At 33.2% G+C, this 12718-nt stretch overlaps 2 protein-coding genes across 3 annotated transcripts; one reads left to right on the top strand and one right to left on the bottom strand.

The window, feature by feature from the left end:
• The first annotated feature begins 1021 nt into the window (after positions 1-1021).
• Positions 1022-3688, top strand: LOC120126373. Of its 2 annotated transcripts, none has more exons than XM_039144584.1 (5): positions 1022-1784; positions 1894-2032; positions 2115-2200; positions 2380-2455; positions 3503-3688. In XM_039144584.1, the coding sequence occupies exons 1-4, from the start codon at positions 1521-1523 to the stop codon at positions 2398-2400; spliced, it is 510 nt and encodes a 169-aa protein (XP_039000515.1). In that variant the 5' UTR covers positions 1022-1520; the 3' UTR covers positions 2401-2455; positions 3503-3688. The 2 variants fall into 2 exon arrangements, with proteins under 2 accessions (XP_039000515.1, XP_039000514.1); XM_039144583.1 differs by having other exon boundaries at positions 2323-2455.
• Positions 3689-10105: 6417 nt separating this feature from the next.
• On the bottom strand, positions 10106-11218 carry LOC120126399 (heat stress transcription factor B-4-like). Its single transcript, XM_039144607.1, has 2 exons — positions 10970-11218; positions 10106-10863 (listed from the first exon to the last, which is right to left on the bottom strand). Exons 1-2 carry the CDS (start codon positions 11216-11218, stop codon positions 10141-10143), a joined length of 972 nt encoding a protein of 323 aa, XP_039000538.1. The 3' UTR covers positions 10106-10140.
• Positions 11219-12718: the final 1500 nt, after the last annotated feature.

Genomic DNA, 12718 nt, shown 5'->3' with positions numbered 1-12718 from the left:
TTGAAAATATTTTTGATTTTGAAAGGATGACTAAATGATTATGATATGATCTAAAAGCCCCTTGTATATTGCATTGGGATTCATAGGTACATTTTTCATACCATTAAGTTGAGTACTTTCAAGTTAAGTTATGAAACATTCGTGTACAACATGTATTGGACTGTGGGTGCTTATGTTATGATTTACACTTTGAGTGCATCTTATTATCATTTATGATTGGCACCGTGATATGCCTAGTCAAAACCTTATGTTCTACTCACATACCTTATATTATCTTAAATATACATTGAGATACGAAAAAGAAATAAATTTAAGTTATAAATTATGTCAAGTCGACAGGAAAATAATATGATTATTTTATATGATTTTATTTATCACGATCTTTATGAAATTATGAGATAAGTTGAATTTCTGGTTACTATAAAGAAATTGACTTGAATAAGTCGGTTTGAAAGTTTAATGTTTTATTTATTTTTAATGTTTTTATGTTAATTTTTACGTTTTATCTCACCTTAGGTTATTACTGCCTCACTAAGTTATACTTTGTGCGTAATGATTTTTATGCGTAGGTTCATATAATAATAAGGACGTGTAGTGAGGAGCCTCCCAAGCATCTTTTTAGGAATCACACCTACTACCTGTATCAGTAAGACATCTTTGATCAATATAAGAAATATACCTTTAATGACACACGAACGATGACACACACTAATTTATAACTTGCAGAAAATGTGTGTCATAAAAAAATGTCATGTTTCTTAAAATCTGAACGATTTATGACTTACAATAATGTGTGTCATATTTAATAGTCATAATCTAAAAAATTTACAAAAACATAGAGTACACTTTTAATTGTGTGTCATCTGTAAGAGTCGTTTTTTTTATTTCCCCTATAATTTTCATCATTTCCCGCTTCTTCCCCTCGATCATCAGTTCACACTAAACCTATGTTTCCCTTTCTCTTTGTATTAATGTTACCAAGAAACACGATATTAAGAGATCAAATGGAGAATGCTTATTCCCCAAACCCTACCCTCCAAAATCTAAACGAGAGCACCCAAAATCATCTAAGGAAAACTGATACAGGTTGTAAGGAAGGCAATGATTAGAAGAGCCCAGTGGTTGTAGGAGCGACAAAAGTTGAACAAAATCCTTGTTTGTTTCATTTTTGTAAAGGTAAGATATTATTATTCCATTAAGAAGAAATGACCAACGATCCAGAGAAGATGTTTCATTCCATCATGGACAAGCTCTTCCACTCCAGGTTTTCTTTTTTCTATTTTTTTTAAGTTTTAACCACTGATTTGTTTGATGAAACTTGAAATTTCAATTAAATCTCATCACTACTACTATTTTTTTGTATATAAAATGTATTTGTAATTGTAATTAATGGGTAATCCATCGCCACCGGGAATGAGAATGGGGAGACAATAACAATTATTAGGAGCGAAGAAACACCCAAATCCAACGTATTCTCATCGCCTCCGACCCACAACAAAATTGAAAAGAAAAGCAAAAAGATGAGCTCCGACGACCTGAACCAAACCGGTCTTGTGATAACGTTGACCGAATCCATTCGATCGTTTCTCCTCTCCATCTCCGACGACCCGCGTCTCTCTCAAGAGCTTCAAGAACTCGCTCTCGCTCTTTCCTCGGCAACCGATGCATCGTACAAGCAGATTCGAAGCTTATGGATCCAGTCAGATGTTGAGGCTAGGCCCGGATTGATTTCTCTTTTCTCTGGATCTAATTTCGTTTTCGCCAGCCCTAAACCCAGAGAGAAGGTAAAGTTGAACATACCTTAGATTCTAGCGTTCTAGATTTTTCATGGCCGCGTTTTCGTTTTAACCGCGATGTTTTTTCCCCTTTTCTTTTTGAAATTTGAATTTGTAGAGTGAAGAATTGAAGGAGAGGTTAAGGAAGCTTAAAGAACAAGCAGAGAGGAGAGAGTATCAAGAGCTTGTTAAAGATATCACGCCCAAGAAGAATGTCCATGAGCCTTTCTCTACTTACAAGGATCAAATTGGCTTTGGTTAGTAGTTTTCTTTGTTATGACTGTCATACTGTTTCTTAACAATATTGTTTCTTACTTCCAGTGATATATGAATGAACAGGTTTACATGTTGCGCTAATAATGTTTACTGGGTATTTGGTTGGACATTTTGCATTCAGAGCATTGTTTAACCACAGTCCCATCATGGTAATTTCAGACTAGGAATCTCAAATCTGAAGTATTTATGTTATGTGCTCCTTATTTTAGATTATTTATTAAGAATTGAATGTGCTGATGATGTTGTGTTTTATATTGCAAAATTCTGCTAGAGGTATTATTGGATTGGTTTTTGGCATGCTCCTTGAAACACTTTTGTTCATAATCAGAACTTCGGAGCCAAACGTTAAATCCCTGTCCTCTACTTCGAGAATGAAGAAAAATCAATAGACAAGTTAAGAAGAGGTGGGTTGTGTTTTCTTTCTTACTGTTTATTTTCCATTATAGATCTCTTATGTGGGTTTAAGAATGTAATTGTTATCTCATTGTAATCATAGGGTATTTTTTAATGTTCATTGTCATGAACAATGTTTTTCCCTTTTCGATGCAAAGGTTATGTAGGATTATTTTTTTAGTTCTGGTGAATGCTAATAAATAAGAGAAGAAATATAACCTTCTTTAGTCATGGTGAAAGTTAAAAAAATTTAATTTTCTTCTTCCTATATATGACAAGTCAATATTGAATTAATAAATCATTCTCTTTAAGAGGCATGAGTGGTCAGTATCCAAGTTAATATGGCTAAGGTTGTAATATGTTTTGGATCTGAAGCTGTGAATATCCTAATGCTGCATATATTCAGAAATGTGAATTGGGTAGATATTTATAGGGGAAACAAAGCCATCAAATGTTTTAAAAGCATATATTCAGCAACTGTGAATTGGGTCAATATGCCTTCTGTTCCTAATATTTTATGTGTTAATTAGTTTCCTTTGTTTGGGGCTCTGCTGCTATGCTTTTAACTGATCTATGAATTTCTTGCTTTTGCCTTTATGATATCCTTTATGTATTCTATTTTTCACGCATATAGCATCGCAAGCCTTTTTCAAAGTTAAATTACTATTAATGGTCTATTCCCTAGGACATTTAACTTATATGTGACTTATGTGGTTACCAGCTGATCGGTATGTAATGTAGTAATCTAATTTGCTAAATCAGTGCGATTGAGTAATTCCTTTTTCCATACTTTATGCATTATTGTCCGTCTTTCCCACCTTAGAGGGATTGTAATTGGAGTTCTATGTGCCAAGGTGGGTATTTGAGTTGTACTATATTTCCCATTTAGAAGTTGTGAATTAAGCATGCTGATAAACATCTCAAGTATCAAATCTGTTGTTCTTTTCTTGAGGAAGAGTTAATTGAATTATTTTGATTCTTAGTTTTGACATAATTAGACTGCTTAGCGTTGTACTATTCTTGTTCCTTATCACTTCATTTTCAATTTTCTTTTGCAGATATACAATGAGCAAATAACAGATTTATTGGATCCATGTTGTCTAACATCGTGTTCCAATATTTATCAAAGGGTCATTGTTGAATTATGGCATTTATCAAAGGGTCATTATTGGATCCATGAATGAGTGAAACTCGAGCTTATCACGGAGGATCAGTCCTGTTAACATGGCAGTTATTGTTTATTCCCAAAACACCTTGTCGCAGCTTATAGACTGACACTGTTTTTTAAACTGGAACAGGAAGCTATTAGCAATCACTTATGCTTTGTTTAAGCTTCTATTTGATAATTTCCAAGGGATCAAGCTTGATAACCTTTTTCACTTAAGTCTCATGAACTAAAAGATGAAAGATGGAGCTTATGAGCAATCACCTATGTTTTTTCTCCTCATACATTCAGCAGGTAATTTATGTAACTATTTTTATTTGCATGAATTGCTTGAATGGACTTGCTTAGTTTAAAGCTAAATATGTTACATTGATTGAATTAAAATTTTATAAGCTCAATTTTTATTTACGTTTAGAACAGTTTATTACATCCCTTAGCTAGATGATGTTAGATTCTATTTTGCTGAACTTTTGTGAAGGATTTCCAAATGAAATATATTATTTTTAGTCAACTAGTTTGCTCATTTCTTTTTGTAAGACATTCTAGAAGTGAAAATTTATGCTTCATGTAGCAGTTTTATTTGGATTTATTTGTAAAACCACATTAGTACGAAAAAATTGGATGGATGTGGGACCTGATATCAATTCTTATATTTGTATTGTAACTTGGAACCTTCAACTTTTTCTTTTCTAAATAACTTCACGTTGTATTGCAGATTGATTCTTGGAGTTATTCAGCTACCTGCGAACTCAAACTTGATGGTTGATGAAACATAACTAGAATCAGGAAGCCTCAACTCCATTAGAATTGAGAATACAAAGTTGATGAAAAATCTGATAGAGTTTCAAAAAGTAAGCTGTCACTTGGTTTGTTGAAACATGAGTGCATGTTTGTGCATAAATACACTGGACCAAGGAAGGTGTTTTCATAAGTTTAATGTGCATATTAGGAATGTGTTTGTTCTATATATTGCAACTAGTTTTAATTGTTACAATTATTTTCAATTAATTTTTGTGTACACGCCCGGATGGCGAGGGCATATTAGTAGAACTTTATTATGCCGTGATATTTTGTATCGACATATGATTACAATATTTTTGATAACTTAATGTGAATATATTGTATGCAAATGGATTGCTTATATATAATATGATATATATATATATATATATAATTTACGAAATACAATCAAGACACACAAATGTGTATCATCTTTTTTAATGACGTGTGCTTCAATGACACGCAATGTAAGTCATACATGCGTGTCATATATTTATGACACAAATGTGTGTCATCTTAATTTATGACGGGGGCTTCAATGATGCTCAATGAACGTCATAAATGTATGTCATAAATGTGTGTTATAAATGCGCGTCATAGATTTATGACACAAAATTGTGTGTCATCTGAAATTCATGTTGGTGGCTTCAACGACAGGTATTTGTGTGTCATCCGCACCCATAGATGACGCGCAATGCGCGTCATTAAAGGGGTTTTTTTCTAGTAGTGGATGTTACTTTTGTTAAGTAGTGGCATGTAAATTTATGTTATTAGTTGCTTATTTGAATTTAAATTTAATGATCTATAATAGTAAACCATGACCACTTTATTTTGTCTAGTTTATCTTTATCAGTAGTTATGAATGAATAATATATATGTTTTAATTGGTAAAAATGTAGCGGAGTTTAGCAGTTTTAAATAGTTTATGAAATATTACTAAATTGTCTTATCGTTGTCTGAAAATGAATTTGGTTTCAATGTTTAAATATTGATTTATGATTTTATGTGATTAAGAAAATAGTTTTAAGGTTGAAATAGATATATGATTTAAAACGAAACAAAATTTTAAGCATTTATATTCAGTGAATGTTTGTAAAGTTAAAGTGACATCTTTAGCTCATATTTCGAGATGTATATGGGCTATGGGTGTTACATTTATTGATATCAGAGCTGCAGGTTTAGTATATTCTCGGCCTAAATCAAGCCTGCTTTATGTTTTAAATATGTAAATGCCACTAGGATGTCGACATTACTGATATGGTATGGTTTGATGATTTTATTTATGATGATGCTTCTTACTAATATAAAATTTCAAGAATATTGTTTAGATGTCGAATTCAAAAGGTTTTGGGTGAGCTACTAAGGAGGTTCCAGAGGGAACTAGTAGTGGTAGAAGTAATGAGGTCGAGCATCTACCTCATGATTAACGCGATTAGCATGGGGAGCAAACATATCAAGGAATGCCAACTCCAGATCATGGAACGTTTTTACAAGCTATGAATGCTATTTTGGCTTGATATCATACAGTAGAAACACCTCCCCCTCTTTCGCCACCACCTTCTCCACCTCCTCCTCTTCGGCCCTGAGGGTCCCGATTTCAGAAGAATTAAAAAGTTTAGGGGCTATTGAATTTAAAGGTGAAGCATATGAGGGCTCGATTCTGGAAGACATTTGGTTGAACGATGTCAATATCATGTTAGATAGTTTTCATTGTTTGGATGAGGAAAGACTAGAGGGTGTAGTTTTATTGTTGCATGGACAGGCTTGGATTTGGTGGACAAATGTGACGACATGTCCTCCTCCAGATCAGATTTCTTGGCAGTTTTTCTTGGAGGCTTTTTAGAAGAAATACATCGGGGAACAATTTATTACTTAGATGAAACATGACTTTTTCAACTTGATTCAGGGTAATAGATTTATGTATAAGTATGAGTGCGAGTTTAATAAGCTCGCCCGCTATGATTTGGAGATGGTTCCCATGGAGAGAGATGTATGTCAGAAGTTTATTCGAGGCCTCTGCCCCATACTGAAGGAACTTCTATTAACCAAAAATTTGACCACTTTTCAAGAAGTGGTAAATAAAGCAAAGGATTTGGAAATGACACAAAATGAAACTTTTATGATTAAAAGGAGACGACAATCCAAGAGATCAGGAGCATCATCCTCGTCCCAATTAAAAAGAGGTTGAGGTTCATGATATCAGTATAGAGTAAGTTAGAAGGTGGTGAATCAGGCCATAAGGGATTTGATGTAAAGGAAAAAGGTTGTCAGTCACAAACAATAACTACTGGAGCTGGTAGATCAGCTCAGACTCAGGGTCAGTTTCCATTATGCTAACATTGTGGTAAATATCACCCGTGAAATTATAGAGCAGGTTTCGAGAGCATATTTCCGTTGTGGAGATATTGGTCATTTTATTAGAGATTGTCCGATGGCATGAGAGAGTTCTATTCAGACAAAGAGATTTGTGGCAGTGTCTTAGAAAGGTGGTCGAGGCAGAGGTAAAGGGAGGGGATATTCAGAGACAACCTCCTAGTTTGATGTTTGTGCTCCAGCCATAGTTTATAATTTCAAGACTTCAAATTATTATATATATATATATATTTCGGGTCACGAAATGTTATTTAACAGGGTACCCAATTTATTATATATATATATATATATTATTTTTACTTTATATGAATGTTTATTTATAGTTTTCAAATAATTTCACTCTAACATTCTAAAATCCTAATTTCTTAAATTTTGCTACCATAACATTTTAAATTTTAAATTTCTTAAATTATTTCACATTAACATTCTAAATTATTTTTAAAATATTTATTTTAACTTCGAAAAACTTGAAATTTAATTATATTTTTATTTTATTATTTAATAATTTTGTTCCAATTATCTAATTTGAAGTTTTGAATTTTATATGTGAATTATATATTATAGAACTTTAAATTTTAGAATTATATATATATATATATATATATATTTATTAAAAAATAATATAATTTAAAGAAAAAATAAAAAAAAATCATGAACCGAGTATTCGTGATTCGAAAATATAGATACCCATACCCGGATGTCATGTGCTGGGACACGGGCCGACATTTAGGTACCCGAAAATTCTGGGTGCTCGATTTTTAACACCCTTACAGCCCTAACTATGACGGTTTGCTCAATAAATGGAAATGACATTCATCTCTCGTACCTTATTTTTCTCATAAAGAGATATAGAATTGATGATATCTTATGATCGATTGACATAATGAAATTTTTTAGTTTTATTTGTTGAATATAGTTGGGTGAGTAAAAATAAACTATTAAAATTAACGGTAAAAAGTAGGAGGAGAGAGTGATAGACTTGTGTGCTTGGCCATGTGAATTACTCAATGTTATTAAAACCGGACCGGACCGGCCGGTTCGACCGGTTGAACCGTGAATCGGTGGCCTGTCCGGTCCGGTTAACTCCCAAAATCGGATTAGCACAGAACCGGTAAAGAACCGGAAGAACCGGCTGAAAACCGGGAAAATCGGGGTGAACCGGCTGAAAATCGGCAAAACCGGTTTGAACCGCCGATTCACTTTTTTTCTTTAAAAAAAGAATTAAACCAAACAGCGTCGTTTGTTCAACGAGCCGAGTCAACTTCGAGTATTGCTGAGCTCGACTCGAACTCGAAAACTTTAAAAGTAAGCTCAACTCAACTCAAAAACTCACGAGCTAAAAATTATCAACTCGAAATATAATATTAAAACTTGAAATCGAAAAGGCTCGAACTCAAAAAAAAATTAGAAGTTCGATTGAAGCCTAAAATTTGAGCTCAATTGAAGCCTAAAATTTGAGCTCAATTGAAGCCTAAAATTTGAGCTCAATTGAAGCGAAAGAATAGTTCGCTTTGTGCTCACCAAAAGGCTCCATGATTTTGAATGTCAAATTACCTCTATTATTTATAGAAGTAAGTTGGGATGCTCTTCTATGTTTCTTAGCCATGTGGGATTGTTTTGTTCTCATATTTTTACTCTTTAAACTTTTGGGATACTCTTCTATGTTTCTTAGCCATGTGGGATTGTTTTTTTTAAACAATTAAACCAAATGACATCATTTGTTATGATTTTTTTAAACCCCAATTTTATTTTTTTGATTATAATTATATAATTATATTTATTATTCAATATGTTTTACCTTAAATATTATGTTGTAGTTGATTTGAATCATTTGTTTCACTTGATTTTATGGTTTTTCATTTATACATGTTATGACTTGTGATATTTTTATACCTTTTAATATTGTAAACTTAAAAAAAGTGTTACATATATATTAATATTGTTTTGAATATTATGTAAAATTAAAAAATATATATTATTTTATATAAAATTCGGTTCAACCGCGATTAAACCCGGTTGAACCAGTGAACCAGTACCTTCACCGGTTCAATGTCCGGTCCGGCTTTGAAAACATTGGAATTCCTTATACAGGCTAATGTGTGAGCCAGTTTCTTTATATAATAATTTGTTCTTCTTTTAACTGACAAAACTTTACAATTTCTTCCGGTTGTAAATTGGTGTTGCATAGTAAAATATTGATTGTTTCTCAATAAAAGAAATAAGGGTTCAGTCCAAAAAGAAAATTAGACAACCAATTTCAAAATTAATCTTGCTTTAACCCATGGGTTAAATGAATCTTAATTAACGAACGTACGTACCATGTTGTAGTTTTTATTCATAAATTGTCAGGAAAGTGTCCAAGAAAAGGAATAGGAATGAAGATGTGAACAAAGAGGATTTCAAAAACTACTAGAATATCCGAGTAGTTTGTGGATTTATCATATATTTAATCCATAGTATATTAAACGTATTACCAATGGATTTAAAAATATTTTTGAAAATATCACATATATTAAGAATATAATTTTTTGAATAAAATGAATATAAATAAAATTTCAAAAAAAACAAAATACTATCAATAAAATAATAATTAATCAAAAAATATTTAGAAAAAATGAAAACATACCCTCTTGAAAAAGCTGTGCATCCATCACTGCATATTCTTGTACATCACAAGCGCACTTAATGTCTGAATCACGTGTGGACATAAACCAACGAATCTACAAAAGTAAAAGAGCCAAAGGCATATGTATAGGCTAGGTTTTTTGGGTTATGGGTGTTTTATCATAAAGAAAAATCATATTCATAGGCACGACAAAGATACTTTGAGAATTATATTGTATATATTCAAAGCTTTCATGCATCACAGCATTCGAGAAATAGCAAAGAAGCTGTCGAGATGCCTGCTGCTCTAACTTCATCTAAAATTTTACTAATATATGTACACATTTTTCTAATATGTTAGACTGACAGTTCATGGGAACAAGAGATGATAAAGGAGATTTTAATCTTCATCAAACGATAATCATATTATTGAAAACAATGTGATATCTGCCGTATTTCTGAATTCAGACATAAGTGTTATATCAAAGAGCATGTTTGTACGTTTCATACATTAATGGAGAAATCAAAGAAATCTCCAGAGATATTGTCATTGACACAGTCATTCCCTCAGCCTTTTTCATTCATTTTTAGTGTCTCACTCTTTCCTCCATTAATGCTACTGGGAAACGCACATATATCAGAATGATGAACAAATAAATTGCACCAATGGAAAACTGAGCAAAACATCAAAGATTGGTGTTCTTCACTTTAACCCTAAAACAAAGTACTGTATACATGTTTAGGTTATAACAGACATAAAACTAATGGAATCTGTCATGTAGAAGAAGGCATGAAATTCAACCGTAAATCATCTTTTTGCAAGACCAAACGTGCTTTGCCAGTCTCCATGTTTACTGTGTTATTATACTCGGGATGCAGTCTCTTCTTGGATTGTAAATTTACACCAAACAGCTTTATTCTGCAGCCATTGCTGCTCGGTTCTTCGAAGATCGTTAAGGAGCTCTGCGATGTTGCTGTCGGAGAGTTCAAGACCTGAACTTGAGGCTTTGGAGTGTTGGGATAATAGCCGAGAAACTGGTTCAATGTCTTCTGTAATAAGGAATTATTGGTGTTAACAGGAGGTGGAGGACCAGAAAGGAACAATGGAGTAACAGGCTTCACGTGGTTTTGAACGAAATAGACAATGTCATTGTAAAGCTTCTTCATGTGTAAGTGTTCAGACATTAGCAGATCGTTGTTTCTTCTTAGTCTTTCGTTGTCTTCTGATAAAGCTGTCACCGAGCTGTTATATCCGCCGGTGGAAAAAATTGTTGGCGGTGAATCACACCAGTTGCCGCGTTCGTCTGATTTAATTGGGGAGATGCTGATTCTACTCGGAAACGCAACGAAACTCGGTGGATTCAGAGGATAACGATGATGGTTCAAAGATGAGTGCGTAGCTTTTCTTCTATGGATCTCACAAAGCAAGTGTTTTTCTCCTTTCTTGAAGAACTCGTTGGCGAACTCCCATATCTCCGGCACAATCTTCCGAAAACCCTAGTTTTTCATTATCCAAAACCAACAGGGAAAAAAACCAGATTAGTACACAAACCACGAACACAAAAGGAGAATTATTTTGAGCAAAGTTGAGCTATTTATGTACATAAGTGTTGAGCTGCCTGACAAAGCTGGAGAAATTGTTGTGCTTGAAGTAATTGGGAAGCAAATCACGAGCGAACTCAGGCGGTCTCCAAACGACAAAAGTGGTGTCGTCTTCACCCCACGAAACGATATGATCGGTGGTTGGATCATCGACCAATTGGTAGGTTTTTGTAAGGAATGGTGCGGGAACTGCTTTGTGGCAGTCTAGTGATAGTAATACTCCTTCACAATTATCAAGCATCGGAGCCATTGAAGGATCAAAGCAAGAAGCTGTTGGAAACTATGCCTTAAAAAAAAGACAGAGAGAGAGACATGAATATATGTGTGTATATTAGGGTGAAATAATAAGGGCATTTCAAGACAAACCCGTGACTATATCTCTCCCTTGTCTGACAATGATTCCCTCAGCTCGCACACCCATTTAAAACCAGGCACTGACATGGCCATGGATGGGTGCAGCCGGCAATTTATAATGAAATCAGGTATTTAAATAGTGGTCTGATATCATAATAGTGACTATTATATAAGGTTACAGATGCCGTTCGAAATCTTTATTATATGACCCAGATAGTATATACTATTTCCACAATTATGATAAATTCAACGTAACCAAAAATAGACTGCAACGCAATTTAAATCGCTTTTGTTGTTTAACGTAGGAAACCAAACAAACCCTAGCCATTTTCGAATCCAATAAGTTTTGTATTTTTGTATTAAAATGTAGCAGATATAAGGAAAAGGGATAAATGGAGATGTTTGATGGGATTTAAAGCCTGTTGTCTTCTTCTTCTTCCATTTTTCTCTTTTGCCTTCTTCTCTTCTTTTCTGAGATTCCAAACTTAAAAGGAGAATTATAGACATCCCCTTTGGCTTCATTAGTTTCTTCTTGGCTCACGTGATTTAATTATTGGACCAAAAAGTTGACGTGTAATAATCAAATATCATAGCTTTTCCCTTTCGTTCTTGGTTTTTTAATATGCTTTTTTCTTTTTCAATGGAATTTTAAAAGTATTGCTTTTGGAGTAAAACATGACCATGTTGAGAAAAACATTCACAGAATATATATAGATTCTGTAATGACATATAATTTCCCTGGAATCTCATATGGACAGTGATTTTTGTTGCCATTCTCGTGATTCCCGGTTTGTTCCTTTCCTTTTATACCTACCTACTACAACTCACCAGTCGTCACTCTTTTTCTTCTTCTTCTTCTTCTTCATGTAACATAAACATTTCTGGTAAATAATTAGTTCGATGTTTAAATAGAAATTATGGTAGATTAATTACCTCCTTTTTTATTAACATTATCATTTAATCAATTGAAAGTGAAGCCTGGGATGATTATGTTGGGTCCCTATCTCGTTTGTGGAAACCAGCAGTTCGTGGACAATGAAGCAAAAGGGGCTGTTTTTGAATTGTGATGAAAAGGAAATGAAAACTTTTTAATAAGTTCTTTTTCCCATTTTTCTTTAGGAGGAAGTCGATTTTCGTTTGATTAAGGCAAACAGAAAACATAAATTAAAACTTTGGTTCTTCTATCTCTCTTTCTTCTTCTTTTTTCCTTTTTTTCTTATTTGTAAAGTGAAGAAAAACAGAAAGAATCAAAATCAGTATTGTCTACGACAACAACGACGACAAGCTCTAATGTTCTTGCTCTTCTTTTTTCTGCTTTCCCGTGGAAGAATCAAAAGTCTAAATATATATTATTTTATAATAATCTCAAACTATTTAAAAAAAATTATTGTTTATA

Source organism: Hibiscus syriacus, unplaced genomic scaffold (assembly GCF_006381635.1).
Source record: "Hibiscus syriacus cultivar Baekdansim isolate YM2019G1 unplaced genomic scaffold, ASM638163v2 tig00110458_pilon, whole genome shotgun sequence".
Taxonomy (NCBI): domain Eukaryota; kingdom Viridiplantae; phylum Streptophyta; class Magnoliopsida; order Malvales; family Malvaceae; genus Hibiscus; species Hibiscus syriacus.
This window is presented reverse-complemented; position numbering and strand designations above follow the sequence as displayed.

Coding starts and splice junctions, on each gene's coding strand:
- LOC120126399 (XM_039144607.1), bottom strand. CDS start 11,218: ATGGCTCCGATGCTTGATAATTGTGAAGGAGTATTACTATCACTAGAC. Junction 10,864..10,969: donor TCAGGCAGCTCAACACTTAT/GTACATAAATAG, acceptor ATGAAAAACTAG/GGTTTTCGGAAGATTGTGCC.
- LOC120126373 (XM_039144583.1), top strand. CDS start 1,521: ATGAGCTCCGACGACCTGAACCAAACCGGTCTTGTGATAACGTTGACC. Junction 1,785..1,893: donor GCCCTAAACCCAGAGAGAAG/GTAAAGTTGAAC, acceptor TTGAATTTGTAG/AGTGAAGAATTGAAGGAGAG. Junction 2,201..2,322: donor TTAACCACAGTCCCATCATG/GTAATTTCAGAC, acceptor AAATTCTGCTAG/AGGTATTATTGGATTGGTTT.